We start from the raw sequence: 15839 nt of genomic DNA, 5'->3' as shown, positions 1-15839 counted from the left end.
GAAGGGTGTTCCGGAAATAATTCCACTGCTTTCCGTTCTTCTCGATATAAGAGAAACCATCGTTGTCAACTGCCTCAGTTCAGCTCTTGCCATCATTGTTCTTGAATGATGCTGTCTTCAATTACAGTGAGTAATCCTTTAAAATTCGCGTAAGGAAAGGTTTTTGGAGATTTTGCGTTTTGTTGGTTAAAAGAGTAGTATTCAAATTGTTTAACGAGTTTAGTTTTTCAAGGTTGTGTGAGAGTAATGAATTAATCAAATTTTTAAGGAATACAGTGCGTCAATTTGAAAAGGTACCCCTTGCAAAAACAGAGAAAAATACAAAAAAAGGTAAACTTTGATTAGTTGGGGGGAATTTTATATGGTAAGTTCTAATCATAGAGTAATAAACATAGATAGAGGGAGCTTATGTCATTTTCAGTAAGAAAATGTTATCCCCAACATGAACTATCAAATTTGACAAGAAGCGCGCGGAAATGAAAACATATCAGTGATATACGATATTTCACTCAATTCGCGAGTTTCTCCACAAATAACGCACTTCTTATGTCCCATAGTGAATCAACTTTTCATATTAATTCAAAATATGTTGAAATAAATACCTAAATATATCAGAAATTCAGAAAATAAACTTCAAGCGCGCCAAACGACATGAAACAACCGATGACACTAGGAGAGCAAAAGTTGCCAAACCTTGGATTTCAGCAGGTAGATACAGAAAAAAATAAATATTCTGCTTGTTATAAATTTGACAATTAGAAAAATACCGAATTCCAAATATTCAAATTTGCATTTTTAATCGGGAATCACTCAAAAAAATATATTTCATTCAATATAATATAAATTCATAACGATATAGTAAAATTGTGGATTTGAAAATATATCATAATTCGACAAAGTAATCTAACCATGTTGGGGACATTGTAAAAATTATGTTTATTACTCTATGATTCCAATCAATTTGTATCAACCCTTAAAATCTTAAATTAGATTGGGAGTTGGATGACACCTTATTTTAAAGTTAATTCAATGGCCTTTTCAAAAATGCCATACATTGGACCTTTTTTGTTAGTGCTTCCAGAGAATAGAATAGTTACGATAGAAACAGTTGCAATGAAATTTGCAAATAAGGATAAATTGTATTATAAAAGATTTTCAAAATGTTGTCCATTATTTTGTAGACAAAAATATAACCTATTTTGAAACGTTTTGTAAAACTTCAACTTGAATCTCTCGGCTTGCTGTGCGTATACTTTTAATCTTTTACATCTCAGAGCTGTGTTTTATACATAACCGACTTTAAATATCACCAGAGGAAAAAATCTAAAGATGTCAAGTCTGGAGAGCGCGGTGGCCATTCAATCGGCCCTCTGCTACCAATCCATTTCCCTTGAAAATGATCTCTGTTTTTTGATTTTTCGGAAGTAATGTATGGCATTTTTGAAAATGCAATCGTATAACTTTAAAACACCCATTCTCATTTAAGATTTTTGGGGTTGAATATTCACAGGGTTGATACAAATTGATTGGAAACAACTGTACAAAATGTCCCCCTACGAATCAAAATTTCCTTCTCTTTGCATTTTTTCTGATTTTGCATGGGGGTGGTACCTTTCCAAATTGACGCACTGTATATTGGATGTTTTAACAAGTTGAGGAAAACATTAAATATTAAAAGAAAATACCGAATATTTTTGCAATAAAAGATCATACTAGTTTGAAAATTGATTTGTCCATGCCAAATTTTGGGAGGATCGTATCATACGAACCATCTGGATGAATTAATCGATGACAATGACATAATAAATAACGAGCGATCAAAAGCTCTTAACGCCAAGTAGTGCCTTTTAGATTTTTTCACCAAAAAATTATACCTACTATTGTTCTTCCCCAGGTCGTCGTATTCACCTTGTGTTTCTCTAAAGCATACTCAGAGTACCATCATGGGTACGGACAACAACAACAACAGCAACTTCAAACAGTACCAGATTTCGAATCTTACGGAAAAATAGAGTACCCACATTTCGATATTATTGAGCTTGGGTCATACCAAAAAGGAGATATCCCACCAAAGACTATACATCTGACGAAAAAAATTGTAATAAAAGAACCGAAACCATATCCAGTCAAAGTACCACATCCAGTACCATATCCTGTACCTCACAAGGTACCGTACCCTGTCGTACACACGGAGCTTGTCAAAGTACCACATCCAGTACCTTACCCCGTAACAAAAACAGTACCAGTACCAGTGGAAGTACCTAAACCATATCCTGTACCATCGCATGAATTGCAAGATTCTGGTGAAGGTCAATCAGGTTATGGTGGAGGTCAAAACGGAGGTGATCAAGGTAACTATGCTGAGTTCAACCAGCAGTCAGGAGGAGAGCAAGACTATGGTAGTCAAGACTCTTACAACCAGGCTCAATTAACTTATGGTGTACCCCAGCAAGTTCCAGGAAAACCTTTGGGTATCTCTGAGTATCAGAGTCAAAACCAAAATTACCAGGTGAATTACCAGGTGGACCACCAAGGAGACTTTTCGGGGCATCAGGAGGAGCCTCAGCATGATCAGTCTGTTAATTATGCAGCATTGTTAGTTCCAGTACAGAATCAGAACAGTGAAGAACAGACTCTGCATCAAGAATACCAACAGACTGATAAACAATAATTTAATATTTTTAATGTACTGTTTTTTTTTTGTAAATATTTTGTTGAATAAAATGTGTTAAGTTTTAATGAGTACTTGTGAACCTGTCAAAAATTACTTGGCCAAATTTCGTTCCCGCAAGATACGGAGTTCAGAGTTCGATCTTTGAAAAACGTTTTTATTTGAGGGGTTGGTTATGAATATTTTAGGAGATATAACGATTTTTGTATAGAGATTGAATTTTTACTGTTTTTTTCCAAACTTCGAGTTCAATTTTTCCTTAAACTATGAGGTCTAAGACAAATCGGTGAGCGGTGTTGGAATTTGGAATTGACGATCCCTAATCAGCTGAATTTTGAACTCATCCGAAAATTGTTATCGAAAAATTATACTCAAATTTTCAATTAAAAAAAAAAACGAACAATTAAAAGTTCCTATGTGGAAAATCAATAGTATTCTATCAATTGATTCGATAACGTAGATCATGAAAATGCTTGCAGTGCTTCAGAAATTATGGGTTATTATCTGAAATTTTCGAGAAAAAAATTGATAATATTCCCGAGGCTACAACTTCTCCTGGACGCAAGCTACGCCCTTGAAACCTCAGTCGGTATGTTCATAGTATAAGGAAAGGATAGTAAGCCAGTGTAGTGCTTTTTTCGATTTTGTTGATGTTGAGCGCCATCTAGTTGTACTCACGTTTTACTCGAATTTTACTGTCAAAAATTGGTCCGTAAAGTGGAGCCCTCTGAAAAAATCGGTGTTATTTTGAAGAACTAAAATATTTGAAATAGAGTGGTCAGAAGATTTCTTTGTTTTGATATTTTTTCTGCTCTATAATAAGCATTTACGCCAGTGGCGTGTATTTGTGATAACTTAATAATAACATAAAAATTGTTGGCAATGTCATGCGACCCCTTTTCAACCACGCCACTGAATGAACTATCGTATTATTTCTGCGCCATCTATAGCTCATGATTCAGAGCCATCTTTTATCGAGTTACTTCTCCAAATCCAAATCCAACTACAGTAGCGACCCCTGGTGACTATTTCCTTGCCGTCAAACGGCGGTTGGCTTACTATCCTTTCCTTATATTATTGTTATAGCAAAGATTAGGGCGAGCCTAAAAGTGGGTCGCTATTTAGCACTAGAGTTAGTACGGCGTTTCCTATCTTTCTCTCCCTAATCTTTGGGTTATAGATCGGAACTTGATGTTTGAAAAACGTCTTTATTTGAAGAGTCTGTGACGAATATTCTAGGAGATATAACGATTTTTGGGGGAAATTCAATTTTTTCCCAAATTTCGACTTCGAATTTCCTCAAAACCGTGAGCTCTACGAAGAATCGGTCAGTGATGCCAGAATTGACTCTGATTAGCCGAATTTCGATCTCACATGAAAAATTTTTTGTCGAAAAATTTTCGTAAAATTTTCCATACCTAACCCTCAGAAAATTGAAAAAAAATAAAGGTTCCTTCATGGGACTATTGTATCATTTTATTGATTAACTCGACTACATAGATCACAAAAATGCTTGTAGTTGGGCGATCAGTACTTTATTTAAGAAATTATAGGTAAAAATCTGAAATTTTCGAGAAAAAAATTGATAATATTCCCGAGGCTGCAACTTCTTCTGGACGCAAGCTACGATCTTGAAACCTCAGTATGTTGTAGATCGGAACTTGATCTTTGAAAAACGTTTATATTTGAGGAGTCTGTGACGAATATTTCAGGAGATATCACGATGTGATAATGGTTATAAAGATTTTGAAGGAGAAAAAGTGGAAACAACAACTTCCGTAGTTATGTCCACAGTCAACTAGAAAAACTTCATATTGGTTGCAGATGCTTATTGGGAAGATAGTGAAATCAATGAAACTCTAAAGTATAAAGAATAAATTTTATTGAATATGTAAATAAATAGGAAGATGAGATGAAACAAAAAGTAACAAAGTAACAACAGTTCTGAGGAAAAATAAATTGTTATCAGTCATTGTCTAATGATGGAAGCTTCCAAGATCAAAATCCCCATGTCCGTAACTTCCACCGTAGTGTTCGTCGAAATCACCATGTCCTTTTACATAGATTGGTACTTTCTTCTCAACTACAATTGGAACTTTAACATGCACGGGGTATGGTTTGTGTACTGTTACTGGGTAAGGTTTTGGTACTGATACTGGGTATGGTACCTTGACTGGAACTTTAATAGCTACTTTGACTGGGTATGGTACTGGTTTTTCCACGGTGTAAGGTACTGGCTTGTGCACAGTGACTGGGTATGGTTTTGGTACATGTACAGGGTATGGACGATCGACTGGGACAGGTACTTTGACAGTATATGGTACTGGAACCTTCTTCTCCACTGTGTATGGTACGGGATGTGGTACTGGATATGGTACCTTCTTGGTGATGGTTGTGATATGTTTGATGTCACTATGGATATCATGTCCTCCTCCGTAGCTTGTGCCTAGGTCAATCAAACCATGACCTCCCAATTCGATGCCATGGCTTCCTCCAAGATCGAAATCATGTCCACCACCATAACCCAAGTCGAAGAGGCCTCTTTTGTTTTGTTTTTTGTCAGATGATTCAACTGATTTAGTTTCTTCTTTTTTATCAGCTAGCACCAAACCTGCCAGAAGCAGAACAGCAAGACCCTGAAAACAGTTGGACTTCAATAAAATGTATAAATGAAAGTAAATTCACCAATTAGTTTGATTTTATGAAGAAAGCACCCGACAAACGACTAACTTTTATTGGATAAATTGGTTGAACTTTCCATACAAGTGTGTTTTTGATTGTGTATGATTTGACCAAGGACTGAATTATTTAACAAAGAATCTGTCTTGAGTTTTGCCTTGCATATTAGGCCAATTGAAAAATCTCTAAACCAACTTTCAAATGATACGTCTCAAAATTTGACAGCAGTCCGACCATTAGTTTGTGAGATATTCCGTTGCGAGTGTAGCTACTTTTGTTATTTGAAAAAAGATGGAAAAAAAGAATTTCGTGTGCTGATAAAATATTGCTTTTTGAAGTGAAAAGATACAGTTGAAGCAAAATCTTGGCTTGATAAAGAGTTTCCGGGATCTGCACCAAAAAAAAATCAACCATCATTGATTGGTATGCTAAGTTTAAACGTGGTGAAATGAGCACCGAAGACGGCGAACGCAGTGGACGCCCAAAAGAGGCTGTCACCAACGAAAAAGTTCACAAAATAATTTTGAATGACCGTAAAGTGAAGTTGATCGAGATAGCAGACATTGTGAAGATATCATCTGAACGTGTACATCATATCATTCATGAATATTTGTACATGAGAAAGCTGTGCAAAATAGGTGCCTCGCGAGCTCACAATTAATCGATTAAAATCAACAACGTGTTAATGATTCTGAGCAGAGTTTTAAACTGTTTAACTGAAATAAAGCTGAATTTTTGCATCGATATGTGACAATGGATGAAACATGGCTCCATCATTTCAGTCCGGAGTCAGCTCAGTAGACTGCACATGATAATCCGAATCCAAATCGAGGAAAAACACAACAGTCAGTTGGCAAGGTTATGGCATTAGTATTCTGGGATACGCAAGGTATAATATTCATTGAATACCTCCAAAAGGGCCAGGCCATCAACAGCGATTATTATAAAACGTTATTGGATCGTTTTAAGGATGAAATCTTTGAAAAACAGCTCCGTTTGAAGAAAAATAAAAAAGTGCTGTTTCATCAAGACAATGCGCCGTGTCACAAATCAATGAAAACAATGGCAAAATTGCATGAATTGGGCTTCGAATTGCTTCTGCATCCACCGTATTCGCCAGATCTGGCCCCCAGCGACTTTTTCCTGTTCTCAGACCTCAAAAGAATGCTCGCTGGAAAGAAATTTAGCACCAATGAAGAAGTAATCGCCGAAACTGAGGTCTATTTTGAAGCGGAAGACAAATCGTACTACAAAAATGATATCGAAAAGTTGGAAGATCGCTTTAATCGCTGTATCGCCCTCGAAGGCAACTATGTTGAATAACAAAATCGAATTTCGCCAAAAAAATGTTTCTCACTATGGTAGACCGGGGACTTTTCAATTGGCTTGTTATGTATTTGGCAGTTCACCGACAAATATAAGTAATTCTGCCCTAATTTCAGATTTTTTAGCTTTAATTTGTTTTTGAAAGAATGATGAATGATGAGTAAAATATTATATTAAATTTTCACGTATCATCCAAAAATTTTCTTGAAAATTTTGTCGGAATTTTGTCACTTTTTCCTATTTAATTCTATTATCACTGCGAAACATCACTTTGAGATACCGAATTAGAATTCACACTGAATATAATCCAATTTGAACCAACTACTACTCACTTGAAGCTTCATATCTGTAGATGTATTATCAATGACTGTTATGTTACGCTACCATCGTACAACTTTTATACTTCAAAGAACTACCATAGAAGATTTACTTTCTGCGCTCCCTCCTCTTCTTGGAATTATACAATTGATACGCTTATTAATCTGCGATATGTGTTAATCACTTATATTTATCAGTGTTACTTAAATCTTTCATGAATTAATTCATGTTGGTACAGTTCTTTCGGAAGTGATTCTCATGCAATATCCATTGGACTGTTGAAAAAATTTCGAGTGTACATACCTCACATTCTACACATCATAATTTTTTATATACATACAGGGTGTTCCGAAATTAGAAGTACAAATGAAAATGAGCGATTCCTCGTATAATTTTAAGAAAAAGGTCGTATTTCTTGTACTCCTACTTTTTTGGGATAATTATACCAGTTTATTGACTCTTTATTAATCTTCGCTACAGATTGGGTAAATAAGTACCAACACTTATAATTATAATTTATTCATCCCAGCTTACTAACTGGATCTTCATAATAATTTGGATTTTCTCAGGATTACTAGAGAATTGTTTGATTTTTTTTTCTCGAAAGCATAGCAGATATGACAAAACTACAAGAAACCAAAAAGTGTAGTACTGGATCAAAGATTCTTTTTACATTTTTCTGAATTACCAGTGGTCCACCAAAAAAAAAGGTTCTAGAGGAAAGAAGAGGGCACTGTTCCAGAAAAAATATCGGCCTGTAGATTTGCATTCAATATTAGCATATCAGATGATGAAAACTTCATATTGGAATATCTATGCCAAATTTAATTTAAATATCTTGTGAAGGGAAGGTGCTATGAGAAAAAAACTTGAAAGAAAATCAAACACCCTGTATCTCGATTTCAAAGCGTTTGCGAGCCCATGTTTATAATACTTTTTTTTTAATTATCCGGGGAATCTGTAATTTTCATTTGTACCTACAATTTAGGAACACACCATATACATAAAACATTTCTTCGGAAAAAAAAATCAAGTTTCAAGTCAAATGAGATCATGTCTGTGATTTTCGAATTTTGACTCTTATAGATAAATAATCGGAGGTTAAAATCAATTATGTCCATCCGTCAGCCGTATACAAGATAACTCTCACTAGGAATATATTAGAGACTCGAAATTTTGAAGGTAATTTGAATTTCAGGGTTTAATATCTCAATTGAGTTCGTTATTAAATGACATCTGCTAACACCAAATATTAAAGACAAACATTTTATTCTTTTCTGTTTACATTTATCATGAGGCGTTTCATAAAAGCACGTGATTTAGAATATTTGAAAATATCAACGCCTTCTTTTGTACTGAGTGTAGCTTTCTTCATGGAGTAATTTGACTATAGTGTAAATGCTTTTTTCTACATTCATGCGAAAAGCAAAACTTTATTGAACTATATTTAGTGGAAAAAGAAGTTCTTTATTGCACTAGTGCAATAAAGTTTTTATTGCACTCATCTGTCATTCTACTTGAACGTGCTGTCATCAATTGTTCATTCACTTTCAACATTGAGGGTAAAAATAAAGTTTGAGTTAAATTGTTCGTAACGTATTAGTTCCTGTTTCAATGCAAATCGATATTAATAATAAAGTATTAAGTTGCGCTTTTCATTTTCCTACACCTAGTGCCGCACCTCAATAAATCATTTTTTGCTTTTTGCATGAAAGTAGAAAAAATGTTGTATGCAACGAGTGCAATAAACATTCACTTTTTGCACTTGTTGCATAAACAACTATTAACTTCGTAGACACATTGGAGAAGTATGCAATAATTACATTTTAAGATCAGGAGATCGTATTTTTTTCTTGGCATGAAACATTTGTAATCGTTTGTCTATATTTTCTTGGATTCATTCGGCTACATCATTTTCAATCCAAAAAACACCAACTCTTTTCTATATCTCTAAAACGGTACTTAACTGATTTCTATGGTCTGTATGAGTATCATATGATCCATTGAAATTAAAAAAATTAATTTGATTAATTAATAATAATTAATTGATAATTAAAATTAAAATTACTGAAAAATACGTTTTAGAATTTCCAAAATATGTCGAACAGAAAACAAGATAGGTATATCGAAATATTTGAAACCCTAATTTTCCAGAAACGCCCAGTTACTCGAGAACGAATCAAGATATCTATGATCTGCTCTCTTATATCTTATTATTTCGAAAAAAAAAATCAGTGGTCTTTGAAGATTTTTTGTCTGAGTCTTACAGGTCTCGAAATGCTTTCAGTGAGCATCGAATTTGGGACACCCTGTACTATTTTCATCAGCACCTACGGCATTGAGGTTCAGGAATGATAATATCAGTTATAACAACACACATATAATATCAAAGATTCTTACAAAAACGTATCAAAAATATCTAGAATTATGAATATGAAAACTTTATCAGTCATTGTTTGGTTAATGATAGCTTCCATGGCTCGAGTCATCCTGCCCGTAACTTCCTCTGTTGTGACCATCATACCCTCCATGACCATGGATCAGGACTGGTACTTTCTTCTCAACAACATAAGGAACTTTAACGGGCACTGCGACTGGCTTATGTACTACCACTGGGTATGGTTTGGGCACAGCTACTGGATAAGGTACTTTAACTGGAACCTTAACTGGAACTTTGACAGGGTATGGAATACGTTTTATGACTGGATATGGAACTTTTTTGACAACTGGCACTGGGTATGGTTTGGGGATATGAACTGGGTATGGACGATCAACTGGAACATGGACTTTGACAGGGTATGGAACATGAACTTTCTTCTCTACTGGATAAGGTACTGGATGATGAACAGGATACGGAACTTCTTTGGTGATAGTGACTTGTTTGACTTCACCATGCTCATTATGGTCGTTTCCATAGATGTCACCATGGTTCAAGTTGTTAGTCACTGGTTTTGGTGCAGAGCTTCTGAAAACATTTCCTAAAGCAAATCCAAGAATACCTCTTTTGATTTGTTTTTTGTCAGACGAAGCAACTGATGGATCTTCAGCCAGAACCAAACCTGCCAGTAGCAGCACTACGAGACCCTAAAAATTTTAATTTTTAATTAGGAAAAATTGAAAAATAAATAGATGCATTTTTTAGCGTAATATGTACTCACTTGTAGCTTCATATTTGTGGATGAGATAGCAATGACTGACCATCGAACACTGGTTATTAAGCTTTTATACCCGAAAGAAATAATCCAATTAGTAAATTTAATATTTTCGCCCTCCTTCCTGCACTTTATGTGTTATATATTCAGTATGTCCTAATCAAGGAAGATTTACGGTGCCAAATATTGCATTGATACATTTGATTATAGCTGGTACGTATATAATTTCGTGGTGATTTCTACTGGTTTGGGACGCGTGAGAAGATTCTAATGTACGGATTTCAATTTTTTTTTATCGGAGTTGTATTATTCCGAAAAAAATATTGTGCTCCTAAATTGGAGGTACAAAACAAAATGACAGATTCCTCGGATCGTTTAAAAAAAAACCTATAAACAGGGGTCTGCAAACGCTTTGTTTTCGAGATGGTGGGTTAGATTTTTTCTCATAGCACCTTTCATTCATAAGATATTTAACTTAAATTTTGCATAGATATTCCAATTTGAAGTTTTCATCATGTGATATGCTAATTTTGAATGCACATCTACAGGGTGTTATTTTTTATGGAACAGTGCCCGATTCTTTCCTGCAGAACTTTTTTTTGGCGAACCACTGGCTGTTTAGAAAAAATGTAAAAAGAAACTTTGATCCAGTATCACACTTTTTGGTTTCTTGTAGTTCTTTCGTATCTGCTACCGATTTCGAGAAAAATTTCAAACAATTCTCTAGTTATCCTCAGGAAAATACAAATTATTATAAAGATCCAGTTAGTGAGCTATGATGAATGAATTAATTACAAGTTTTGGTACTTATTTACCCAATCTGTAACGAAGATTAATAAATATGTAAAGGGTGTTTTTTTTAAGAGCTATAGAACTTCAAATTGCAATAAAAGAACGATGGAATATTCGATTAACATGAATTTTATTTATCCGCAAGATAATCTTGTGGCATTATATTTTAAATATGATTTCTGGCATATGACCGCCACGGCTGGCTCGGATGAAGTCCAATCTGGACGTCCAATTTTCGATTACTCTTTCCAACATTTGTGGCCGTATATCGGCAATAACACGGCGAATGTTGTCTTCCAAATGGTCAAGGGTTTGTGGCTTATCCGCATAGACCAATGACTTTACATAGCCCCACAGAAAGTAGTCTAGCGGTGTTAAATCACAAGATCTTGGAGGCCAATTCACAGGTCCAAATCGTGAAATTAGGCGGTCACCAAACGTGTCTTTCAATAAATCGATTGTGGCACGAGCTGTGTGACATGTTGCGCCGTCTTGTTGGAACCACAGCTCCTGGACATCATGGTTGTTCAATTCAGGAATGAAAAAGTTAGTAATCATGGCTCTATACCGATCACCATTGACTGTAACGTTCTGGCCATCATCGTTTTTGAAGAAGTACGGACCAATGATTCCACCAGCCCATAAAGCGCACCAAACAGTCAGTTTTTCTGGATGTAACGGTGTTTCGACATACACATACACTTGAGGATTAGCTTCACTCCAAATTGCCAAACCGAACTAAGAATAAATCACTTGACAGCTGTTAAATCGGTCGCCATCTTGAACAGTAATGCCAACTTAAAGTTATATACCTCGAAAAAAAACACCCGTTATAATCATCACGAAAACAAAGCGTTTGCGGGCTCATGTTCATGGGATATTTTTCCTTAAATTTATCCAAGGAATCTTTCATTTTCCTTTGTACCTCCAATTTAGGAACACCTGTATAAGACTTTTTGGTATTGTGTTTACAACTTAATTTTTTTTTGGTAAATCAAAATTTCACTCGAATAATTCGAGAAAAGTACAGACTTAGTGTCAGGAGCTACTTCATCCGCCTTTTGCGCACTTGGACACCATAGAACGCCAAAGTGCTGGCGTGTCGGTTTCTTAGGATTATCATTGTGTTAGAAAAGACTGTATAAAGAATGCATACAACTTTTTTCCCTTCCACAAGCCTTTCTTGAGAGACTTATGCTTAGTAAGAATTGTCATTTTTGGAGAAAATGTAATCGTATGAACAGAAAATTGAAGAATTTACAAAAAATATTCTTCATTTTCTCTCTATGGCCACTAAAATCCTTCAGTATCTAGATATAGTCTCGATAAAATAAGAATTTATAATATGTATTTATACAATATCCTAAGTACCGTTAGCCTTGGAGATGATAATTTTATATTTTTTTTTTGTCACGTGTCATATTCGTCTTATTTTACGTTGAAAGAGGAAATAATAAACCATAGTATAAAATTTGCAGTTATTTTTTCGTATACACGGTGAGCAGCACAATTTTGGAGTTTTTGCAGTCATTGAAATTATATTCAAATCTAATTGACTCTAGAATTCTAGACTTGCATCTATATAATTATATGAGATTACGGAAACACCGGAGGTATCTATTATAATTTCACTCGATATAACACTCTTATTCAAACACACATTTCTATTTTATCGTTGCAATCATAAGATTCTACTACTCATATCATTGATCTATTTCTTCAAATGATACAATTCTTTGAGTGAAGTCTTTGAACAGTCGAAACTTCCATACCTTATTTGGAATCAGGTATTCACCACTTGGAGTAGGTAAAAATGAGGAAGCAATATTTAAAAAATATATCATTTATTCATTAGAAATATAAATAACGAATAGATGAGATGAAGTATAGAATGATCATGAAAAATATATAGTAATGATTTCAAACAGTCATTGTTTAATGATGATAACTTCCAAAGTCGAAACCACCATGCCCGTAACTTCCTGAATCGATACTATCGTACCCTCCATGACCATGGATTAGGACTGGTACTTTCTTCTCAACAACATAAGGAACTTTAACGGGCACTGGATAAGGTTTGTGTACTGGTACTGGGTAAGGCTTTGGCACAGCTACTGGATATGGTACTTTCACTGGAATCTTAACTGGTACTTTGACTGGGTATGGTACTGGTTTTTCCACTGGGTATGGTACATGTTTCACAACTGGGACTGGGTATGGTTTGGGTACATGAACTGGGTATGGACGATCTACTGGGACATGTACTTTAACAGGGTATGGTACATGTACTGGTTTTTCCACTGGATAAGGTACTGGGTGGGGAACAGGGTATGGTACTTCCTTAGTGATGGTGACATGCTTGACTTGTCCATGTGATCCATAACCACCTCCATAACTGCTACCAAAATCCAAACCATGACTACCCAATTCGATTCCATGACTTCCTCCCAAACTGTGGCTGTCACCATATCCCAAATCGAAAAGACCTCTCTTGGTCTGCTTTTTGTCAGAAGCTTCTATGGATTTAGCATCTTCTTTCTTCTCTGCCAAAACCAAACCTGCCAATAGCAGTACCGCAATACCCTGAAATTATCAAATTAGGAGTACGTTAGTCGATAGAATTATAGGAATAAAAAAAATTATAAATAATATTTCATTTTCACTGATACATTGAAATAATTCTTATTTTTTCACAACCATTCAATTGCAACTTACTTGTAATTTCATACTTGAGGAGGTTAAACAATGACTGTTGATTGTGTACAATCTTCCATCAGCTTTTATACTAGGATGAACAACGTGTATGGATGATGATATGATCCCCTCTCTTTTTAATTATAATAACAAATGGTGTTAATGCAAACACTGTCTAGAAGTATTAGTAAATCCAATCCTCTTTCTTTTTCGAGTCGATGACATTGCAATATGAAATTTAAACAAAATTAGTGCTCTCCATAATTCATTGCCAATTTTTAATTTATTCATTGATTATTATCTATCTAGGTATTCAAGGAATTTATAATCAGAAATCAATTCTATAGAAAATGGACCTATAAGGGTGTAAAAGAAAAAAATTACTTAATTGAAACGATTATTTCCTTCTGTTTGTAAATGTAAGTGCTTGTTTACCTAAGATATTCGGCAAGATAAAAGGATATATAAAAGGTGTCATTAAATACAGACCATAAAAAAAAATGAAAATCTGATTGTTCATTTCATGATGTATTGGCTTAGATCACACAATCGGAAAATTGGGATGCTAATTCACTAATCATCAATAATTTTTCCCAAAAAAGTCCTTATCTATAATTTTTTCATATGAAAACTTGAAATATTTTTATTGATGAGCCTGTGACTTCGCCCATGTGAAATACAAATACCGATAACTTTTTTCAATTTTGTCCAATTTGAATAAAACAAAGCCTATACGTTGCTCCAAGCTTATCTAAATATTCCTGAGAAAACCCCAATGGAATTCATTTAATAGTTTTTGAGATTAGCAAGAACAGACAGACAGACAAAAATTGTGAGTTTGTTTGTTTTTGATACTCTTTTCTTATCACTCTTTTTCTGTCACGTTAATTATTGTTTGATGAATTGATGGAAAATACAGACACATCGTTTTCTATATTCGAAAATGTCAATTTTTTTCAATAAAAATGTTGCTTATGAATAAAAAAAAGTCTTCCTTCCATATTGTTTTATGAAGAAATATATCAAAGTTTTTTGTGGAAAACTGAAAATTTTGAACGTGGGTTTATTATTTTTTTTAGAATATCGACTAGAACATCGACTAAAATTAAGAATATCATTTTATTACAGAAATTCCATAATAAAGAATACAGGGTGAATCAAATTTATATTCGATAATTTTTAACTGCAAAAATAGTCGGAGAAGTAATCAGGGGCGAACCTAATGGGGTTTTTGAAATTATAAACCAATCTTGCCCCTTAGGAAATTTTTTTAATTGTTAATATTTCCACTGAAAATATTTGAAGCAAGTTTATTCCATAAAATTATAGATAAGCCCCATTTTCATCAATTTTCTTGAAATTCAATTAAATCAATTTTATTTTTTGGCGGCTACGTTCTTAACAATAGGTAATGTAAAAAATAAATGAATATTATCAGTACCCCCCGATAATATTTCTGTATGCGCCGCTGCAGGTGTTTTACCACAAGATAATCTTATTTTTTTCGAGCTCTGGAATTCATGGATCATGTTTTCGAGCCAAGCTTCAGGATTTGATCTTTGTATCAGATTTTTATGTTCAATGAATTCTCAAATTTTTCACATGTTCCTGCTTTCCCAAATTTGTTTATCATATTATTTCATGAAAAAAACATTATAATTTATAAATCCGCATACATACCTATACTTGTTCCTCATTTTTCTTCTATTATTATATTCATCAATTCATCGAAAATTTATTGAAAAACATCACGATTATAAATAAATGTAAGAAATGACTTTGAAACCGAAGTTATCGTAAGTAATTGCACAAGTGCATCAAAATTACCGATAATTTTGCATGACAGCGTGTTGTCATAAAAACTGCATGAGTTCATTTTCATTTTTGGAGAAAGAGCCCTCCACCTTCGGTGTCGGGCTCTTTCTCCAAAAATGAAAATGACCGAATGCAGTTTTTCAAAGAAAACACGCTGGAATGCGAAATTATCCGGTCATTTTGATGCACGAGTGTAATTCGGGGGAATATTTCCCGAATAAACTGTTACATCACTTGTCAAACTGATGTAGAATGGAATTGCCATAGATTCGAACTGTGTAAGATGCACAGAAACTATGCATCTATGAACAGAACAATTATCGCAGTGCAGTTTCGCTTCCTACAATGCAATTATCGCTGTAATTTTCGATAATTGTTCTCCAGATACATAG

At 34.4% G+C, this 15839-nt stretch overlaps 2 protein-coding genes across 2 annotated transcripts; one reads left to right on the top strand and one right to left on the bottom strand.

The window, feature by feature from the left end:
* The first annotated feature begins 4 nt into the window (after nt 1-4).
* LOC123684651 (alpha/beta-gliadin A-V-like) lies at nt 5-2739 on the top strand. Its single transcript, XM_045623989.1, has 2 exons — nt 5-126; nt 1895-2739. The coding sequence occupies exons 1-2, from the start codon at nt 106-108 to the stop codon at nt 2669-2671; spliced, it is 798 nt and encodes a 265-aa protein (XP_045479945.1). The 5' UTR covers nt 5-105; the 3' UTR covers nt 2672-2739.
* A 1797-nt stretch (nt 2740-4536) lies between these two features.
* LOC123684492 lies at nt 4537-15489 on the bottom strand. Its single transcript, XM_045623777.1, has 7 exons — nt 15313-15489; nt 13654-13837; nt 12875-13521; nt 10153-10213; nt 9466-10078; nt 7009-7022; nt 4537-5307 (listed from the first exon to the last, which is right to left on the bottom strand). Exons 2-7 carry the CDS (start codon nt 13663-13665, stop codon nt 4648-4650), a joined length of 2007 nt encoding a protein of 668 aa, XP_045479733.1. The 5' UTR covers nt 13666-13837; nt 15313-15489; the 3' UTR covers nt 4537-4647.
* Between the last annotated feature and the right edge of the window lie 350 nt (nt 15490-15839).

The sequence above is a fragment of the Harmonia axyridis genome, chromosome 7, assembly GCF_914767665.1.
Source record: "Harmonia axyridis chromosome 7, icHarAxyr1.1, whole genome shotgun sequence".
NCBI classification, from domain to species: Eukaryota; Metazoa; Arthropoda; class Insecta; order Coleoptera; family Coccinellidae; genus Harmonia; species Harmonia axyridis.
This window is presented reverse-complemented; position numbering and strand designations above follow the sequence as displayed.